The 17,211-nt window shown below is 41.5% G+C and overlaps 1 protein-coding gene across 1 annotated transcript in view; it reads left to right on the top strand.

Moving 5' to 3' along the window:
• The window catches only part of LOC121950400 (NT-3 growth factor receptor), a 269,926-nt gene that overhangs the window by 210,631 nt on the left and 42,084 nt on the right, over positions 1-17,211 (top strand). The window contains exon 13 of the mRNA XM_042496388.2: positions 1,188-1,376. Within this exon, the coding sequence (XP_042352322.2) occupies positions 1,188-1,376 (189 nt within the window). The remainder of the gene's footprint in view (positions 1-1,187; positions 1,377-17,211) is intronic.

Here is a 17,211-nt window from a genome sequence, read left to right as displayed (position 1 = left end):
AACAGAAGGAAAGGTTTAATGGATGCCAGGGGTTAGGAGCGAGAATGGAGGGTACGGGGGGTTCCAGGAGTTGGGAAGCCTGGAGAGACAGGTGAGGCTGGTGAGACAGGTGAGGCTGGTGAGAATGGTGAGGCTGAGGGCAGTGGAAGTCCGAGGTGGAAGAGGAGGCGAGTGACTAGGCAACAAGGCGAGAGGCTAGGCAATGAGGTGCTGGAGCTCAATGGTGGGAGGCACTGGAAAAACAAAAGCACACAAGAAAAAATGGAAATCACTTTCTTCAAGAGCAAGAAATTTCCACAGGAGAAATCTCAGGAGAGACTGCCAATCTAGTACATGTGAGGTGGAAAATAATCTGGCGCGGAAGATGAGTGAGACTGGAGTATTTATGGCAGCAGAGGAATGATTGCTGATGAGGAACCGGTCAGTGTGTGTGCCACAAGCTCCAGCATCCGGAAGCCACATCAAGCCCCTGCAACACAGCAGCACAAAGACAGACACACCACAGGCGTGCAGGTAGAACAGCCACAAATATCACAAGCCATCCTAATAAAATACAGAGCCTGCTGGGGTCCCATTAAGTTTTATGTATAATTTGCAGTTGTAAGTCCAAGTATTTTGTATTTTTTCTCTTAAACTGGCGTTCTTTTCTAGAAAAATCAGCATCGTTTTGCCAGGTGGTCATTCAAAAAGACATCCGTTCCTTTTAACTTTATTCCTTGTTACAACAGTGCTATCTTGTGTTTTCTGTTGACGAACCTCAGACTTATGGCTGGTTTGTCGCTAGTGTTTCCTCTGGGCAGAGGGTGACATGCTTTGATATTATTACAATCCAACTCGATCCCTTTGGTCTGTAGGAAGTCAGCCACCTGTTGCTCAGCGGAGTTTGCATCCTGCTCACCAAGCTCTCCCCCGTTCTCAGTGGTCACCACTCAAGTGTATGAGTGGAGTTTGATTTAGAGACTGGTGACAATCACATCGTTGATCTGCGTGTATTGCTCCAGGTCCACAACTCTGTAAATCTTTGCAGTCCATCCATCCCTCTTTATTCCTACAGCTATTACAAACCATGTTTGTATGAAGAAATTGTTTCATAATAATGGATATTTAGATAGATAACATATATCATACATAGTTTTTGGCTTTTGTTTTACCTTCAGATGTTCAGTCTGCAACTCTTGTCATTTTAGGACCAGTAGCAGTGATAAGCGGTGAGGAAGACTCTGCCAGCCCACTTCATCATGTGAACCATGGGATAATCAGCCCCTGCACGCTGGATGCTGGACCAGATGCTGTGGTGATTGGAATGACCAGGATCCCCATCATAGAGAACCCACAGTACTTCAGACATGGACACAACTGTAACAAACCCACCACCTGTAAGTACAGGACCCACTGTTGCTTATTTGCCATATGTTGTACATTAATTGATTATTTTCATCTTTTTTTTTTTTCCCCAAATAAATTAATGTCCAGATTATTTTAAAGAAGTAGAAAGGTTCAGGTAATTTTAAGTCATATTTTAGGTCAGCATCCCTCAAAAAGTGTTTCCCGTTCCAAAACGACACGGAGAACATCCACCATAGGACAAGGGACAGGTCAGCATTTTTTGTCATCCACAAATAGGACTGAAGAATTTAACAGGATCCACCCAGTAGTGTCGCTTTCTTTCACTTCAGCACAGCAGAGCTAAAAGCACATGTACTTTCACAATTGTTTGGTTTGATCCAGCTTTATCCTGGCTTGTTGGTATTCAAGCTCAGGTGCTGACCAAACAACAATACAAAAACCTTAGAAAAAAGGTAAAACTCTTTACGCCTCCAACTGATCTCTGGTGTGATCCAGTTGTGGTACAAACTTGTTATAGTACAAATTTGGTAGCAAGAGTTCAAATGTTGAAAAGTGACTAAAAACAGAATGCAATGATTTATATATTTTTTAGACCTATATTCCATTGAATACAGCACGAGGATGAGATATTTAAAGTTCAAAGTCCATCCATCCATCCATTTTCATTTAATTGTCCGAGGCTCGGTCACTGGGGAAACAGGCTAAGCAGAGCACTCCAGAAGCCCCTTTCCCTAGCAGCACTTTCTAGTTCCTCATGGGGGACCCCAAGGCGTTCCCAGGCCAGACAAGATATGTAATTCCTCCAGCGTGTTCTGGGCCTCCTACCAGTGGGACGTGCCCTGAACACCTCCCCCGGGAGGCGTCCAGGAGGCATCCTGATCAGATATCCGAACCACCTCAACTGGCCTCTTTGGTTGTGAGGGAGCAGCGGCTCTACACTGAGCTTCTCCCAGATGTCTGAGCACCTCACCCTATCTCTAAAGCTGAGCCCAGCCACCCTTGGGCGGAAGCTCATCTTGGCCGCTTGTATCTGCAATCTCATTCTTTCTGTCACTACCCAGAGCTCATGACCATATGTGAGGGTTGGAACATAGATGGACTGGTAAATCGAGAGCTCTGCCTTCTGGCTCAGCTCCCTCTTTACCACGACAGTCTGATGCAACTCCCGCAACACAGCGGATGCAGCACTAAACTATCTGTCCATCTCAAGCTCCGTTCTACCCGCTCTCGTGAACAAGATCCCAAGATACTTGAACTCCTTTGCCTGGGGCAACAACACACTCCTCACCCAGAGGGGCGTGTCCACCATTTTCCGACAAAGAACCATGGCCTCAGATTTGGACATGCTGACTCTCATCTTGACTGCTTAACATTCGGCTGCAAACCACCCCACTGCATTCTGGAAGTCACGTTGCGATGGAGCCAACAGAACCACATAATCTGCCAAAAGCAGAGATGCAATTCTGATGTCCCCAAACCAGACCCCTTTCTCCCCCTGGCTGCACCATGAGATCCTGTCCATGAAAATCAAAAACAGGATTGAAGACAAGGGCCAACACCAACTGGGAATGTGTCTGACTTTATGCCAAATATGTGGACACAGCTCTCACTTTGGTTATACATGTACTGGATGGCCCTGAGGGACGGGGTCGTAGGCCTTCTCCAAGTCCACAAAGCACATGTAGACCGGATGGGCAAACTCCCACGACCCCTCCAGCAACCTCGCTAGGGTAAAGACATGATCCACTGTTTCAAGGCCCGGATGGAAACCACATTGTTCCTCCTGAATCTGAGGTTCGACAATCGGTTATTTTCAGAGTGTTTAAGTTTATTTATGTTTTTTTTTATAAATATACATTTGTTTTGAATTTGATGCCTGCTTCACTTTTCAAAAAAGTTTGGACAGAGTCAACAAAAGACAAGGAAAGTTGCAGTATGCCCAAAAGAACATTCCAAAGAACATTTGGAACATTTTGCAGGGAAACAGATTACAAACATGGCGTGCTTTTTGCACCTTCAAATCTATTGTTTTCTGTGTAGACTCACAGCAAGCGTGTTCATGAGCCACAGCACACCAGCCTTTTCTGGCATCTAATTTAAGCAGAAATTTGGAAACAAAGCAGCATACACCAAGTCATGTAAAAGGAACAACTAATCACAGCCGGATGGATAGTAAATAACAGTCTGTAGTAAATATGGAGGAGAAATTAACCCCAAGTTTTACATTTGTCCCACGGAGGACAACTTAGGTCCAATACACACGTTAGAAGCAATATCTGGAAGAGGATCAGCTCTGCACTCTGGATTTTTTTTTTTGGTAGGTGCTAAGATATGGTGCTGGTTTGCTTTCCCACTGGCACAGGGTGATCACAAAAGCAGCACCCAGCTCCTGAGCTTGTGTTTTCCAATAGTGTAGCAAACAGCTTTCTCAATGCACAATTGCAAATATTTACAAAGATTTCACCATCTACAATCCTTAATATCTTCAAAAGATTCAGAAAATCTAGAGATATCTCTAAACATAAGGGGATGGGCTAAAAAGCAAATACTGAATGACCTTTAAACCCATCAGGCTGCACTGCATTCAAAACTGACTTGATTTTGTAAAGGACATTACCACATGGGCTCCAGGACATTGACAAACCATTCCATCTATAAATGCAAGACTCTACCATGCAATGTGAAAGTCAAACATCAAAAACATCCAGAAACACTGCGGACTTCTCTGAGCCCAAACTCATCTGAAGTGGACAGACACAAAGTGGAAAAGTCTGATGAGGTCTGATGAGTCCACATTTAAACTATTTTAGAAATCATGGATATCATGTCCTCCAGGCTTAAGTGGAAAAGCACCATCCAGATTGTTACCACAGCAAGACAAAAGTCAGCAACTGTGATGGTGTGGGGTAGAGTTGGGTCGATCTTGGGTTATGCTGGTCCGGTCCCATGTATGAGCTGAACCTGAGTTGATTTTATGCAAACCAACTGAATCCGCATTTGTCAATATGACACATTTAAGCAACTTTTAAAATAGCCTATAGTACAGCTCTAAATCCAACTCAAATGACATTATAAGTAATAAGCGATATGACAACGTAATTAAAATGATAATATGTCTATAACCGAACCAATGGAGCAACTTGTGTCCAGGTTGGTGATGGCAACATAAATCTAATTTCAGCTGAGGTAGGAGGCGGGAGAGTTGTGCATGCCATGTTTGTTTACTTTTTGGGGTGATGAGAGGAAACACGACAGACTTAGTCTCTTAAAAAGACTAAAACTGTGCCAGTGTAAGGACATTTGAAGCCAACAACAAAGCTGCCCTTACTGGCTGCAGGCATGCGAGCTGAACTTTTGCAGAACGCTGTGTTTATATTTATATTTGTCGCTTATTTTGAAAGCACCACAGTGGACGAGGACCAGCTGATTCATGAAATTAAAATTAGGAATTATTTATAACAAACTACGTTTTTGATTACAAAAACTTAAACACAGGTTTAGCTGACAGGAGGGACATTACTGGGAAGCTGAAATTTTCTGCTGACGTAAATCACCATTGTTAAAACTAAGCTAGGCTAGCATACTGTTTACGATACTGTATGTATTTTACAATGAATATCACAATATTAAACTGGTGTTTTCTGTTTCAAAAAATAACCTAGCACACGTGTGAAGATAGCAAGTATGCTACTTACCCATCTTTTAAATGGATAAGTTTCCAGTCAGATCTGGAGCTCACAGCTGGGGTTTACATGAAGTAACAATAGGACATATTTAGTGAATTCAGTTTGAACAGGGAGCTCCGATGTTATGCGATGCTACACGATAGTCAGATGCTGGTTTTCTGTTGGGACACAGTGTCAATATGTACCACTCTGGATCAGCTGCTGAATCATGTGGAAAACCTGGTATAATTCTGTATACAGGACAGGTGTTTGGATTAATATCATTTCATGTTAAGAAATTTTACACAGCCTAACCTCCTACTGGGGTGTGTTTGTGCCTATGGCGTCATGAGTAACTTGCTTATCTGTAAAGGCACCGCTAATGCTAAAAGGCACATATAGGTTTTGGAGCAACATATGCTGCCAACCAAACTACTCAAGCAAGATAATGAGACACATTCTGCTTGTGTTCCAACAGTGTGGCTTCGTACTATAGTTTCTCAGCTGACCTGCCTGCAGTCCAGACGTGTCTCCCATTGTTGCTATATGTTGTGCTTCATAGTGTACCAAACATTTTCAGAGAACCTTGACCGTGTTGATACAAGTAATGAATCAAGCACTAGGGAAAGAATTTCCCTCTAAAAATTTCAACGAGTGTTGTCAGTTCCCAGACACTTAGTGAGTGATAAGAAAAGATGATATCACAAAGAGATAAACGTTTTTCAGTTTGAACATTAAAACATAAAATTAAGATTAAGTCTTTGGACTGTATGCAACGCAATGTATAAAACAATTTTCACCAGTGCGTTTCTCTCATATTTGGTGTCCTTGGCAAGGCTCCCCTCAGTGCACTCCCACCCCTGCAACCAAACCCACAAAAGGAGTAAGTTATTTGCTGCAGCTCTATAGTCAAGTAATGCAAAATGCAAATAAACATTCTTGCTAACATGTTGTACATGTTAAAATAATCAAATGAATCAATAATCAATAAATGATCAAATAAGCTAAATAAAAATTTAAAAACAAAAATGACGAAGTAATTTGATCAGAACAATTTATAATAAAACATTTTTTTGATTATATTATATAATAAAAAGTACAAATTTATTTTATAACTGAATTGGGGGTGCACAAATTTTGGAATTCAGGGAGGAAACTGATGCCAGTGTTTAAAATAATTTGGCCGAAAGATGATACTGATGTTGTTATATTGTCCTTTGTGTATTTTTTTCGCATTATTCCTCTTTTGTGCCAGGAAAACACAGAAATGTCAGCTATCAAGAATAACTGTTTTTAAATACTTTAACCCTTTATTACTTTCGTTTGAGCACAGATTCAGTGATACACTTGTATGGAACAACCTTTTAACTTATTTAACTTATTTAACATATAAAACATCTTTTGAAAAAGAAGCAAAAAGCCTTTTGTATCATAATTCCTTTTCTATCTAATATTTATTTTATAACACTGTGATAACATCAACAATTTTCTCAAATAGCTTATGTATTCAGGTTTCTCACCAAAAAATAAAATTTACAAGACTACACTAAACAAATAATGGGAATGTTGTTTGTTACCTTTGCCTAATGTTCATTTTTACTGAATAGACAATGAACATGTCATACTGAAATTCAACGGAACCTCCAAGAGCTGTCCATTGTAAGTTAACATTAATGAGCTCTCCTCCCACTGATTTCAAAGTGGATTTGTTTTTTTTTTTCATTTTGTTTCTCTCCATATATTTACTCCTCTCAGTGTGTTCAGGTCAAGTCCCTAGGAAGTGTGCCACCCTCTGAAGCAAAATTTACATAGTGGCCGAAAGTGGAACTACAGCGTCACGTGATACACACTGGCCCAGAAAGAGTTTTCCCCATTTGTTAACATTCGGAAAGAGACCTCCTGAAATCATCCAATTTCCCGAATCAAGATTTGGAATTCAGTATTTCTCCAGTCATAAAATGAACATGCACAGGACCCACGAGACTCAACTATGAACGCGCATGTAACTCTTGGGGTCCCTGACACAACACAGGCTTTGTGCCGGCCGTAGTAATGGATATTTTTGAATCATAATGGATCATTTTTACCATCTTACAACACATCCATACTCTGTTGGCTATAAAACCTGTAATATGGACGTCTTACCGTGTCTGTATCAGAGACCGTATATACAGTCTACAGTCTGTATTCAAACAACCGCACAGTTATTACACGGTATTGAACCTAGTATTTACTTAAAGTTGAGCTGTGTATTAATACACGGAGCAATATAAAAAGGCACCACCTTTTATTATATTTTTGTGGGCACAAAACTTTTTGATTTTGTTAATTTAATTTCTGCTTTCATGATTACGATATGATTCCCTGATAAGTTGTTTGTATATTTGTGTATGTATGCGTGTGTGTGTGTGTGTGTGTGTAGAGAGAGAGAAAGAGAGAGAGAGAGAGATAAATATACCATTATCTGATTATCACGTAAATATTAAAACCAACAGCACTGCTGTCGTTATACCACCAACTAGCTGCTATTGCTAATAAACTAAGCTACTACGAGAGGAATGCTCGTGACAGAGCGCTGTTCACTTCGAGCACTCAATTCGAGTAACTTGTGTGAGTGAGCCAGTGAGTTGGAGTCAATGCTCGGGTACACTCGGCCACACTCGGCCGCGTTTGGCTGCCGTTAATCCTTTCTACGCATGCTCTGTGGGCCAGTAGATCTGGGTATTTTACACTTTTACACTTCTAAACCCAGAAAAAGAGTTTTCTCTGCTTCGCGTGCCACTGAACGAGGCCCCGCCCCCACGGCTGTATCCAGATTTCACGATAATACATCTATGGTTTGGGTGGGTTAATGGTTGGGTCACTGGGGAGATGGCGGACATACTGTCTTTAACCTTCAACATCATTTCCCAAGAGTTCGCCACAGCACCTCACAGCCTCATGGGAGCTGCATGAGCTGAGATTAGCTACCTGCACCTTCTCCTTTATACCTCTCTCTCACTCTCTCTCTCCCTCTCTCTCTCTCTCTCTCTCTCTCTCTGCGTGTGTGTGTTATTCCAGTAGTCTCCTCCACTCATTCTTACACTCTCTATTTAACACACATACTCTGCCAGAACACAGCAGCGAATCGCTTTTTACCTTTAGAACAACATAAATCTGAGCAAATCCCCTAAGAAAAACCATCTCTTATAAACAGACTAACATCCCCTCTTAGCAGCATACCTACAAATTACTGATGCTGCCAGCGGTGATGCTGGTATACCACCAATCACCTGTGACTACTACCACTATATATTTCCACTGGTGCATACACACACACACATGAATAAGATAATTTTCTATTTGTTTATTATAATGTTCCTCACATGGGCATATGATTATGTAATATGAGGCATTGGTATTGTTTCGATATTTTTTTTTGTTAAACATTATTTTGCTAATGCACATCTCTCTGAACTGTCAAAACTTCTCACACAGTCAGCACCACAGAAGACGGTGTAAACTTAACTGCAAATCACTCTTTTCATGCGTTGACACGAAATGAATGTTCACTGAAAACACAGTCAGTTTGGAATGAGAACGGAGGATGCCCTCCTCTCATGAAAGACTTGTGGCAGGTTAGGAATGAAGGCATTTGTAATTGTAAATGTCACTATGTCTCCTAGTCACAGACTACCCAGTCACAGACTACTTCACGGCCAATCCCCGGAAGGTGTCATTTTTATTTCCATCCTTTCTCTCCATTTCTCAACTCAAAGGCTCGGGCTCTTAAAGGCTCCTCAATGAAGGGGAAAGTTTATGACCAGCAGCCACATGATCACATGTCTCTCTTTGGATGTGATGCATGCTGTAGGTCTGGACAAATCTGCATTGGAGGTTCAACCCTCCGGCTCCTCCATTCAACTTTTTAAAGTATCCCTGAGCAAGATACTTAACCCCAAATTGCTCCTGATTCTGCGTCACTGGAGTTGTGACTGGGTGTGAATGGTTACTGAGTAGCAGGTTGCACCATGTACTGTAGCCTCGGCCAGTGTGTAAAGGGTGGCTGGGCTCAGCCACCATTGTGTAAATGTGTGAATATGACATGTAGTGTGAAGGCGCTTTGTGTGGTCAGAAGATTTGAAAAGCACTATACAAGTGCAGGTCCATTTACTATTTGTTTCATGGTGTGTATTTAGGGAGGTAGTGGTCTGTTGGACACAAGTGAGCTCACTTATCACCATCAGTTTCCTTCTGTGACTTTGACGTGATGAGACCAGCTATGGCCTGCTGAGCTAGTGTGAGTCTGCTGAGCCCCTGAGCTAACACAGTTTTTCATCATCCATCCATTCATCCATCCATTCATCTATTTTCATCTGCTTATCCGAGGCCAAGTGGCAGGGGCAACAGGCTAAGCAGATCAATCCAGACGTCCCTCTCCCAAGCAATGCTTTCCAGTTCCTCCTGAGGGAGCACAAGTTGTTCCTAGGTCAAACAAGATATGTAACGTAGCGTGTTCTGGGTCTGCCCTGGTGCCTCCTAAAAGTAGAATGTGCCCAGAACATCTCCAGCAGGAGTTGTCCAGGAGGCATCCTGATTAGATGCCCAAACCACCTCAACTGGCCACCTTCGACCCAAATGAGTTGCGGCTCTACTCCACTACTACAGCTCCTCTCAGATGTCTGAGCTCCTCACCCTCTCTAAGGCTGAGCCCAGCCATCCTCCGGAGGAAGCTCATTTCAGCCAATTGTATCCGCGGTCTCATTCTTTCGGTCACTACCCAGAGCTAATGACCCTAAGTGAGGGTTGGAACACAGTCTGATGCAACTCCTGCATCACTGTGGATGCCGCACCAAATCACCTGTCCATCTCACGCTCAACAATCGGTTGGAGCCTCCTTACCAGCACCCTGGAGTAGACTTTCCCTGGGAGACTGAGTAGTGTGATACCCTGATAATTGAACACCCTCCGTCCCCTTTTTTTGAAAATGGGAACCACTCCATAGGCACCGTACCCGACCTCCACATGACACTGAACAGGCATGTCAGCTAAGACAGTCCTACAATGTCCAGAGCCTTCAGCATCTCAAGGCAAATCTCATCCACTCCAGGTGCCTTGCCACAGAGGATGACCTTTTTGATGACCTCAGCGACCTCTGCCAAGGATATGAATGAAGATTCCCCCAAGTCTTTAGACTCTGCCTCCTTCACAGAGGACGTGAAGGCAGGGTTCAGGAGATCTTCGAAGTGTTCCATCCACCATTTAACAATATCCCCAGTCGGTCAGCAGTTGTCCTCCCCTGCTGAGGACAGCCTGAGACAAGCCCTGCTTCCCCCTCTGGAGATGTCTCACAGTTTGCCAGAACTTTCTTGAGGCCGACCGAAAGTCTTCCTCCATGGCCTCCCCGAACACCTCACACACCTGAGTTTTTGCTTTGGTGATTGCCTCCCGCTGCAGCCCTTCTGGCCAACCAGTACTTGTCTGCTGTTTCCGGAGACCCCCGGACCTCCTTCTTCAGCCTGAGAGCCTCCTTTCTCTTTTGAAAGAAATTGCCGTTCAACCAACCTCAGAAAGTCCCGTTTAATCTGGCTGGATAGTCTTAAAATGTATAAGAAGGCCCTACGCCATGCCAGAGCAGACTATTACTCATCATTAATTGAGGAAAATAAAAACAATCCCAGGTTTCTTTTCAACACTGTAGCCAGGCTGACTCAGAGTCACAGCTCTGTAGAGCCTTGTATTCCTTTGGTCCTAAGCAGTGACGACTTTATGACTTTCTTTAATGATAAAATTATAACTATTAGAGATAAAATCCACCACCTCTTGCCCTTAACTGACCTGACCCCGGACTCAGGTAGCTCGGATATGGCAGCAAGGCCTGGAATTTATTTGGACCATTTTTCCCCCCATTGACCTTCGCCAACCCTCTATACTGATTTCTGCATCTAAGCCATCAACATGCCTGCTAGACCCCATCCCAACTAGGCTATTTAAGGAAGCTTTACCCTTATTAAACAATTCTTTATTAGATATAATCACTGCGTTTTTACTAATGGGCTATGTACCACAGTCCTTTAAAGTAGCTGTCATTAAACCTCTTCTAAAGAAGCCCACTCTCGATCCTGAGATTTTAGCTAATTATAGACCAATATCTAATCTCCCCTTTATTTCTAAAATCCTTGAGAAAGTGGATGCTCATCAACTCTGTGACTTTTTCCAAGATAATAGTTTATTCGAGGACTTTCAGTCAGGCTTTAGACTTCATACATCATTCTGACATCATAGTACAGAGACGGCACTAGAAAAATTAACAACGACTTATTGATTGCTTTTGATTCAGGTGTGGTCTCTGTTTTAATCCTTTTAGATCTCAGTGCCGCTTTTGACACCATTGACCATCTTGCTGCACAGAATGGAACAGTTAATTGGCCTTAAAGGAACAGCACTAACCTGGTTTAAATCTTACTTATCAGATCATTCCCAATTTGTTCACATCAATAACCAATCGTCTGCGCATTCTAAGATCTGCTTTGGAGTGCCACAGGGTTCTGTGCGTGGACCAATCCTTTTTACTTTATATATGCTTCCTCAAGGCAACATTATTAGAAAACACAATAAATTTTCATTGTTATGCAATTATATCTATCTATCCAGATGAAACTGATCAGCTATCTAGACTTCAAACATGCCTTAAGGACGTAAAAGCCTGGATGAGCCGTAATTTCTTGATGCCGAATTCAGACAACACTGAAGTTATTGCTCTTGGCCCCAAACACCAGAAGCTCCTTTTCTAACGATGTAATTTCTCTAGATGGTATTACCTTGGCCTCTAGCATAACTGTAAGGAACCTCTGAGTTTTATTTGACCAAGATTTATCTTTTGCTTCCCATATAAAATAAACTTCAAGTACTGCTTTCTTTCACTTGTGCAACATCGCAAAAATTAGACATATCTTATCCCAGACAGATGCCGAAAAATTAGTACATGCATTTGTCACCTCTAGGGTGGATTATTGTAATTCCCTATTATTCGGTTGACCAAACAAATCACTTAGGTCGCTTCAACTGGTGCAGAACGCTGCTGCTCGTGTTCTAACGGGAAGCAAGAAAAGAGACCATATTTCTCCTGTTTTAGCTTCGTTGCACTGGCTCCCTGTAAAATCCAGGATTGAATTTAAAATCCTCCTCCTTACTCACAAAGCTTTAAATGGTCAGACTCCATCCTATCTGTTGCAGCTCATAGTTCCTTACCAACCCTAAAGATTACTGTGCTCTGAAAATGCAGGATTACTTGTGGTTCCCAAAGTTTCCAAATGTAGGATTGGAACCAGAGCCTTCAGTTACCATGCTCCTCTCCTATGGAACCATCTTCCAGTTTTGGTCAGTGAAGCAGACACCGTTTCCACGTTTAAGGGTAGACTTAAGACCTTCCTCTTCTTTTTTTTTTTTTTAAACTTTATTTTTTCCTTTTTATAACACAAACATGAGGTCATTAACACATATTAAATTCACACTAAATAAAACAGACGTATAGAGGGTACCAGTCACAGGGTAATTCACTCTGGTTCAGAAACTCAAAGTTCAAGGTAAAAAAAAAAACCCTGACATTTTCAGTCATCACACTCTGCATCTAAGTATGAGGCCCATTTAGCCCAGTATTCTTCTCCCTTTTCCTCCTGTAATCTCAAAGTAAAAGTTATGCATTCCATACTATATATAGTGTTTATTATGTTTTTCCATTGTTTCAGGGTGGGAGGTTCTCTTAAAAGCCAACATCTGGTGACTGCTTTTTTACATGCTGCCATGAGAATTTTTAATAAGTAGCGGTCACTGTTGAATAGGTCCTCTGGTATTTTCCCCAGATAAAATGTTAGACAAGTAAAATTGAAATCAAATCCCAGAATCTTGCAGCTTCTACTTGAGTCCAGAAGGGTTGCAAGGCAGGGCAAGATCAAAAAATATGTGTGTGGTCTGCCCTTAATTGTCCACATTGTCTCCAGCAGTAAGTCTGTTGGTCAGTTTGTTTTGATTTTATTTGTGGGGTAATGAAGAACCTCACACAGTTTTTCCAACAAAAGTTTCTCCAGTTCTGTGAATTTGTGGTCGTCATCTGGGTGTGTATTATGGCAGTCCAATCCTCTGGGGAGATTGCAATGTCCAGCTCTCTTTCCCATTTTTGTTTTATGTAATCTGTTGAATGATTCTTGATCAATAAAATACTTGAGTACAGTTTCCCAATAATTCGTCCTGTGGGCTCTGAGTTGTATGCTTTCATAAACATTTGTATAACCCCAGATTGTTCTTCCATTAACTGTCCCTTCATCTCATTTTGGAAGTAGTGTTGGATTTGCCTGTGTCTATAAAGATCTTGTCTTCCCAGACCATATTTTGCAGACGTTGACTGGAAGTCCATTAATTTCTTGTCCTTTACTAATGAACAGTAAGATGTAATTCCATACCTTATCCACTGTCTATATTTTAAGTCTAGAGATGCTGGCTTAAAGTCTGGGTCATATGCAGGCCACCTCAATATTTTTATTTCCTTCTGGATCTGGAATTTCTTCACAAAGTCTAGCCACACATTCAAAGAGAAACAGACCCATTGATTCTGTGAATCAAACAAGTCTTTGATAATGAAAGGGCAGCCCAACAAGGACTGTACAGGTCTACTGGATATCGACAATTCAATGTTTTTCCAATTGGCTTCATATTCAGGGTTACACCAAAGAGTCTTAATTGTGCTGCTACAAAATATTCCCTCAAACATAGTAGGCCCATCCCCCCTCCTTCCTTCGGCAGCTGCAATGTATTGTATCTTATGCGTGTTTTTTTCCCCTCCCATATGAACCTTGATATTTGTTTATCCCATAGTTTGAATTGAGTCTCGGGAATTTTGACTGGTAATGACTGAAATAGGTATAGTAATCGAGGTAAAATATTCATTTTGATAGTCATTATTCGGCTGCCAAAGTCAAGAGGGAGTGAGCCCCACCTGTTAAAGTCATCACCTATGTTTTTGTTAACCATTGCATAATTGTCGTTGTAGAGATGAGATGTATCCTTGGTCAATTTTACTCCCAAATATTTTATATTTGCAGAATTCCATTTAAAGTTGTACCTGTTTTTAAGAGCCTGTGGGGGGTCAAAGTTAAAAACCAAAGCTTGAGTTTTCTCTATGTTAAGGGTATAACCTGAAAACGTACCGTACATTATTAGTAGATCCATAAGTAATGGTATACTTGATGCTGGTGTTTTCAAAGCTACTAGGACGTCATCCGCGTACAAACATATTTTGTGTTCAGTTCCTCCTATTGTGATGCCCTCAAGGGCTGTCTCCTGTCTTATTAATTGTGCTAATGGTTCAATAAACAAATTAAAAAGTCCTGGGCTGGCGGGGCAGCCCTGACGGCATCCTCGTTGTAGGCGTATAGTCTTGGACAAATGTCCGTTAATCTTAATTCTAGCTGTTGGCGATGTATATAATGTTTTAATACTCTGTATAAATTTCTTGCAGAAGCTGAATTTTTCCATTACCTGGTAGAGATACTCCCACCCCACCGAGTCGAATGCTTTTTCAGCATCTAGACTCACCAGGATGGCACTAGTCTTTTCATGGTTTATTTGTTCTATAATGTGAAGACATCTCCTTATATTATCTTGGGTCTGTCTGTTGCTTATAAAGCCAGTTTGGTCTTCATTTATCAATAGTGGTAACACCTTCTCCATCCTTTTAGTCAGTATGGATGCATATAATTTGTAATCTTGGTTAAGGACGCTAATTGGCCTGTATCCACTGCATTTCTTTCTATCTTTGCCTTCTTTTGGGATTATAGATATGATAGCTTCTCTCCATGATGGGGGTGGGAGACCCTCTTCTAGGGTAAAATTAAAGCATTCACAAAGTAGGGGAGTTATTTGTTCTCTCATTGACCTGTACCACTCGCCTGGAAACCCGTCGGTACCTGGTGATTTACCTGCTTTCAGACTGGAGATTGCTTTATCAACTTCCTCAATAGTTATTTCTTTTGTAAGATCTTCGTTGTGTATTTTTCCAATGGAAGGAAGATCTAGCTGATTTAAAAACTGTTCTACAGTATATATCTCCGCTCTGTCTGGTTGAGTGTACAAGGACTCATAATATGTCTCAAATGCTTTTTGAATGCCATCCAGTGTACGAGTTGTCTTATTGGTATTGGGAATTCTTATCTCATGAATAGTGTTTTCAGCTTGTTGTTTACGCAATCTCCAGGCTAAGAGCTTTGTTGCTTTTGAACCTGTCTCATAATATTTTTGCCTCATAAACCGAAGCTTTTTCTCTAACTCTTCACTGTGGATTTTACCTATTTCCTGCTTAATTGGCCTCATCTGTTGCAGTAGGAGGGGCGTTTTCTGCTTACTATGTAGCTGCTCTAATTCTAGGAGTTTATTTTGCAGATCAATCAGTCTTTGGGCTTTTGCCTTCTTCAAAAAGGCAGTTATTGAAATAATTTTACCTCTAAGGACGGCTTTTGCAGCGTCCCATAGTGTCGCTGGATTTACCTGCCCGTTGTCATTGTTCTCCAGGTATATTTTTAGTTCTTCTTTTATAGTTGTTTTGAATCCTGGATTATTTAATAAACTTGTGTTTATTCTCCACAGAGTATTTCTGCGTTTGCTATCTACGTGTAACTTTAAGTATAAACTAGAATGATCTGAAAGATCCCTTGTGCCCATCTTACACTCTTTTACTCTGTGTTTTTCAGAATTGTACATAAAAAAGTAATCAATTCTAGAATGCACATTGTGGCGTGCAGAATAGAAGGTGTATTGTTTATCTTGTTTATGGAAATCTCGCCATACATCTACTAGACCTATTTCCTGTAATCTTTTTTTAACCCACGTTTCTAAATTAGTTTTTTTCCTTTTTTGGCTAGTTGTGTCCAATTTGGGATTAAGTATCATATTTAAGTCCCCTGCACATATGAGAACACCCAGGGTTTCACAAGTGATCAGGTCAAAGATTTTCTTGAAAAAAACCTTGTTGCTCCCAGGAGGGGCGTATATATTGAATAAGGTCACTTCTTTGTGGTCCAATTTACCCTTAACCAGAATAAATCTTCCCTCCTTATCTTTAATCTCTGATATAAGTTCGAAGTTAGCTGAATTTGAAATCAAAATTGCAACTCCGCGTTTGCGGCCTCTTTTGTAAGAGGAATGAAATGTATTTCTGAATCCCATTTTCTTCAACTTTTCATGTTCAGAATGTGTTAAGTGTGTTTCTTGCCAGAATGCAATTTGTGATTTCTCCTTCTTCGCCTTAGCTATCATCTTAGCCCTCTTAATGGGGCTAGTAAGCCCATTTACATTGAGTGTGACAACTTGAAATTCCCTATTACTCATAACCGACAACCATAAACCATCTTGGTTCCTGTGACAATGCCCTCTGAGACCTCAAAATACAGTAACAGAGAAAGACAACTGAAAAATGAGAACAGACATAACTATAATACATGTTAAATGAGTGGGCTTCCAACTTGGAGGTACAGACTAATCCAACCTCTGAGGTGGGGTATATTCCAGCCACTAGGTGGGGCCCCAGACTAGTTACGACTAGTAGTTCACTGGTGGCTTGCTCTATGTTGACCGGTGTTTTTTTTTAAAGTGAATTTGCTCCATTAGGGTCCGTTATTATTCTGTCCCCAAGAAAAAAGATACATCAATAATTAACAGTGGGGATAAAGAAAAAAGATCCCTCTATAATTAAACGACACTGGCACCATGAGTCGAGTAAAAGTTCAGAACTTAAATCTTAGTATCCACGGGGCCGTAAATATAATCAGTCATTTATTTTAACTTACGTTTCCCCGTTTTGCAGTCCAAACGAAATCCCAAAAAAGAAGCAGGTCATGTCAAGAATGAAGCAGCCGAGCTCTCTCAGTCGCCGGCAGGTGTAGTGTCCTCCTCTCCGGTGCATCTTTGAAATCCCTGCAGTTTCTCCTGGACGCTTCGTTGGAATTTTGCTGAGTCTCTGCGGCGGCGGTCCTTCACGTTCTCCCACGATGGGAGAGGGGTGTACAGCGTCTCCCTGGCCGGCCGGGTGTGGGGCACTGCAATACCTCTTGCACGTAAATCCTCCGCCGCTTGGTCAGCACTATGGTATGTGACAGTTCCATCTTTGAGGAATACGCGCATCCTCGTTAGTGGAGTTTGGAATCGTATGCCTTTTTCTTTTAATGTTTTC

This window comes from Plectropomus leopardus, chromosome 7 (genome assembly GCF_026936395.1).
Source record: "Plectropomus leopardus strain MGB_pleo_1.0 chromosome 7, ASM2693639v1, whole genome shotgun sequence".
Taxonomy (NCBI): Eukaryota; Metazoa; Chordata; class Actinopteri; order Perciformes; family Serranidae; genus Plectropomus; species Plectropomus leopardus.
Note: the sequence above shows the minus strand (reverse complement) of the source record. Positions and strands in the feature narration are given on the sequence as shown.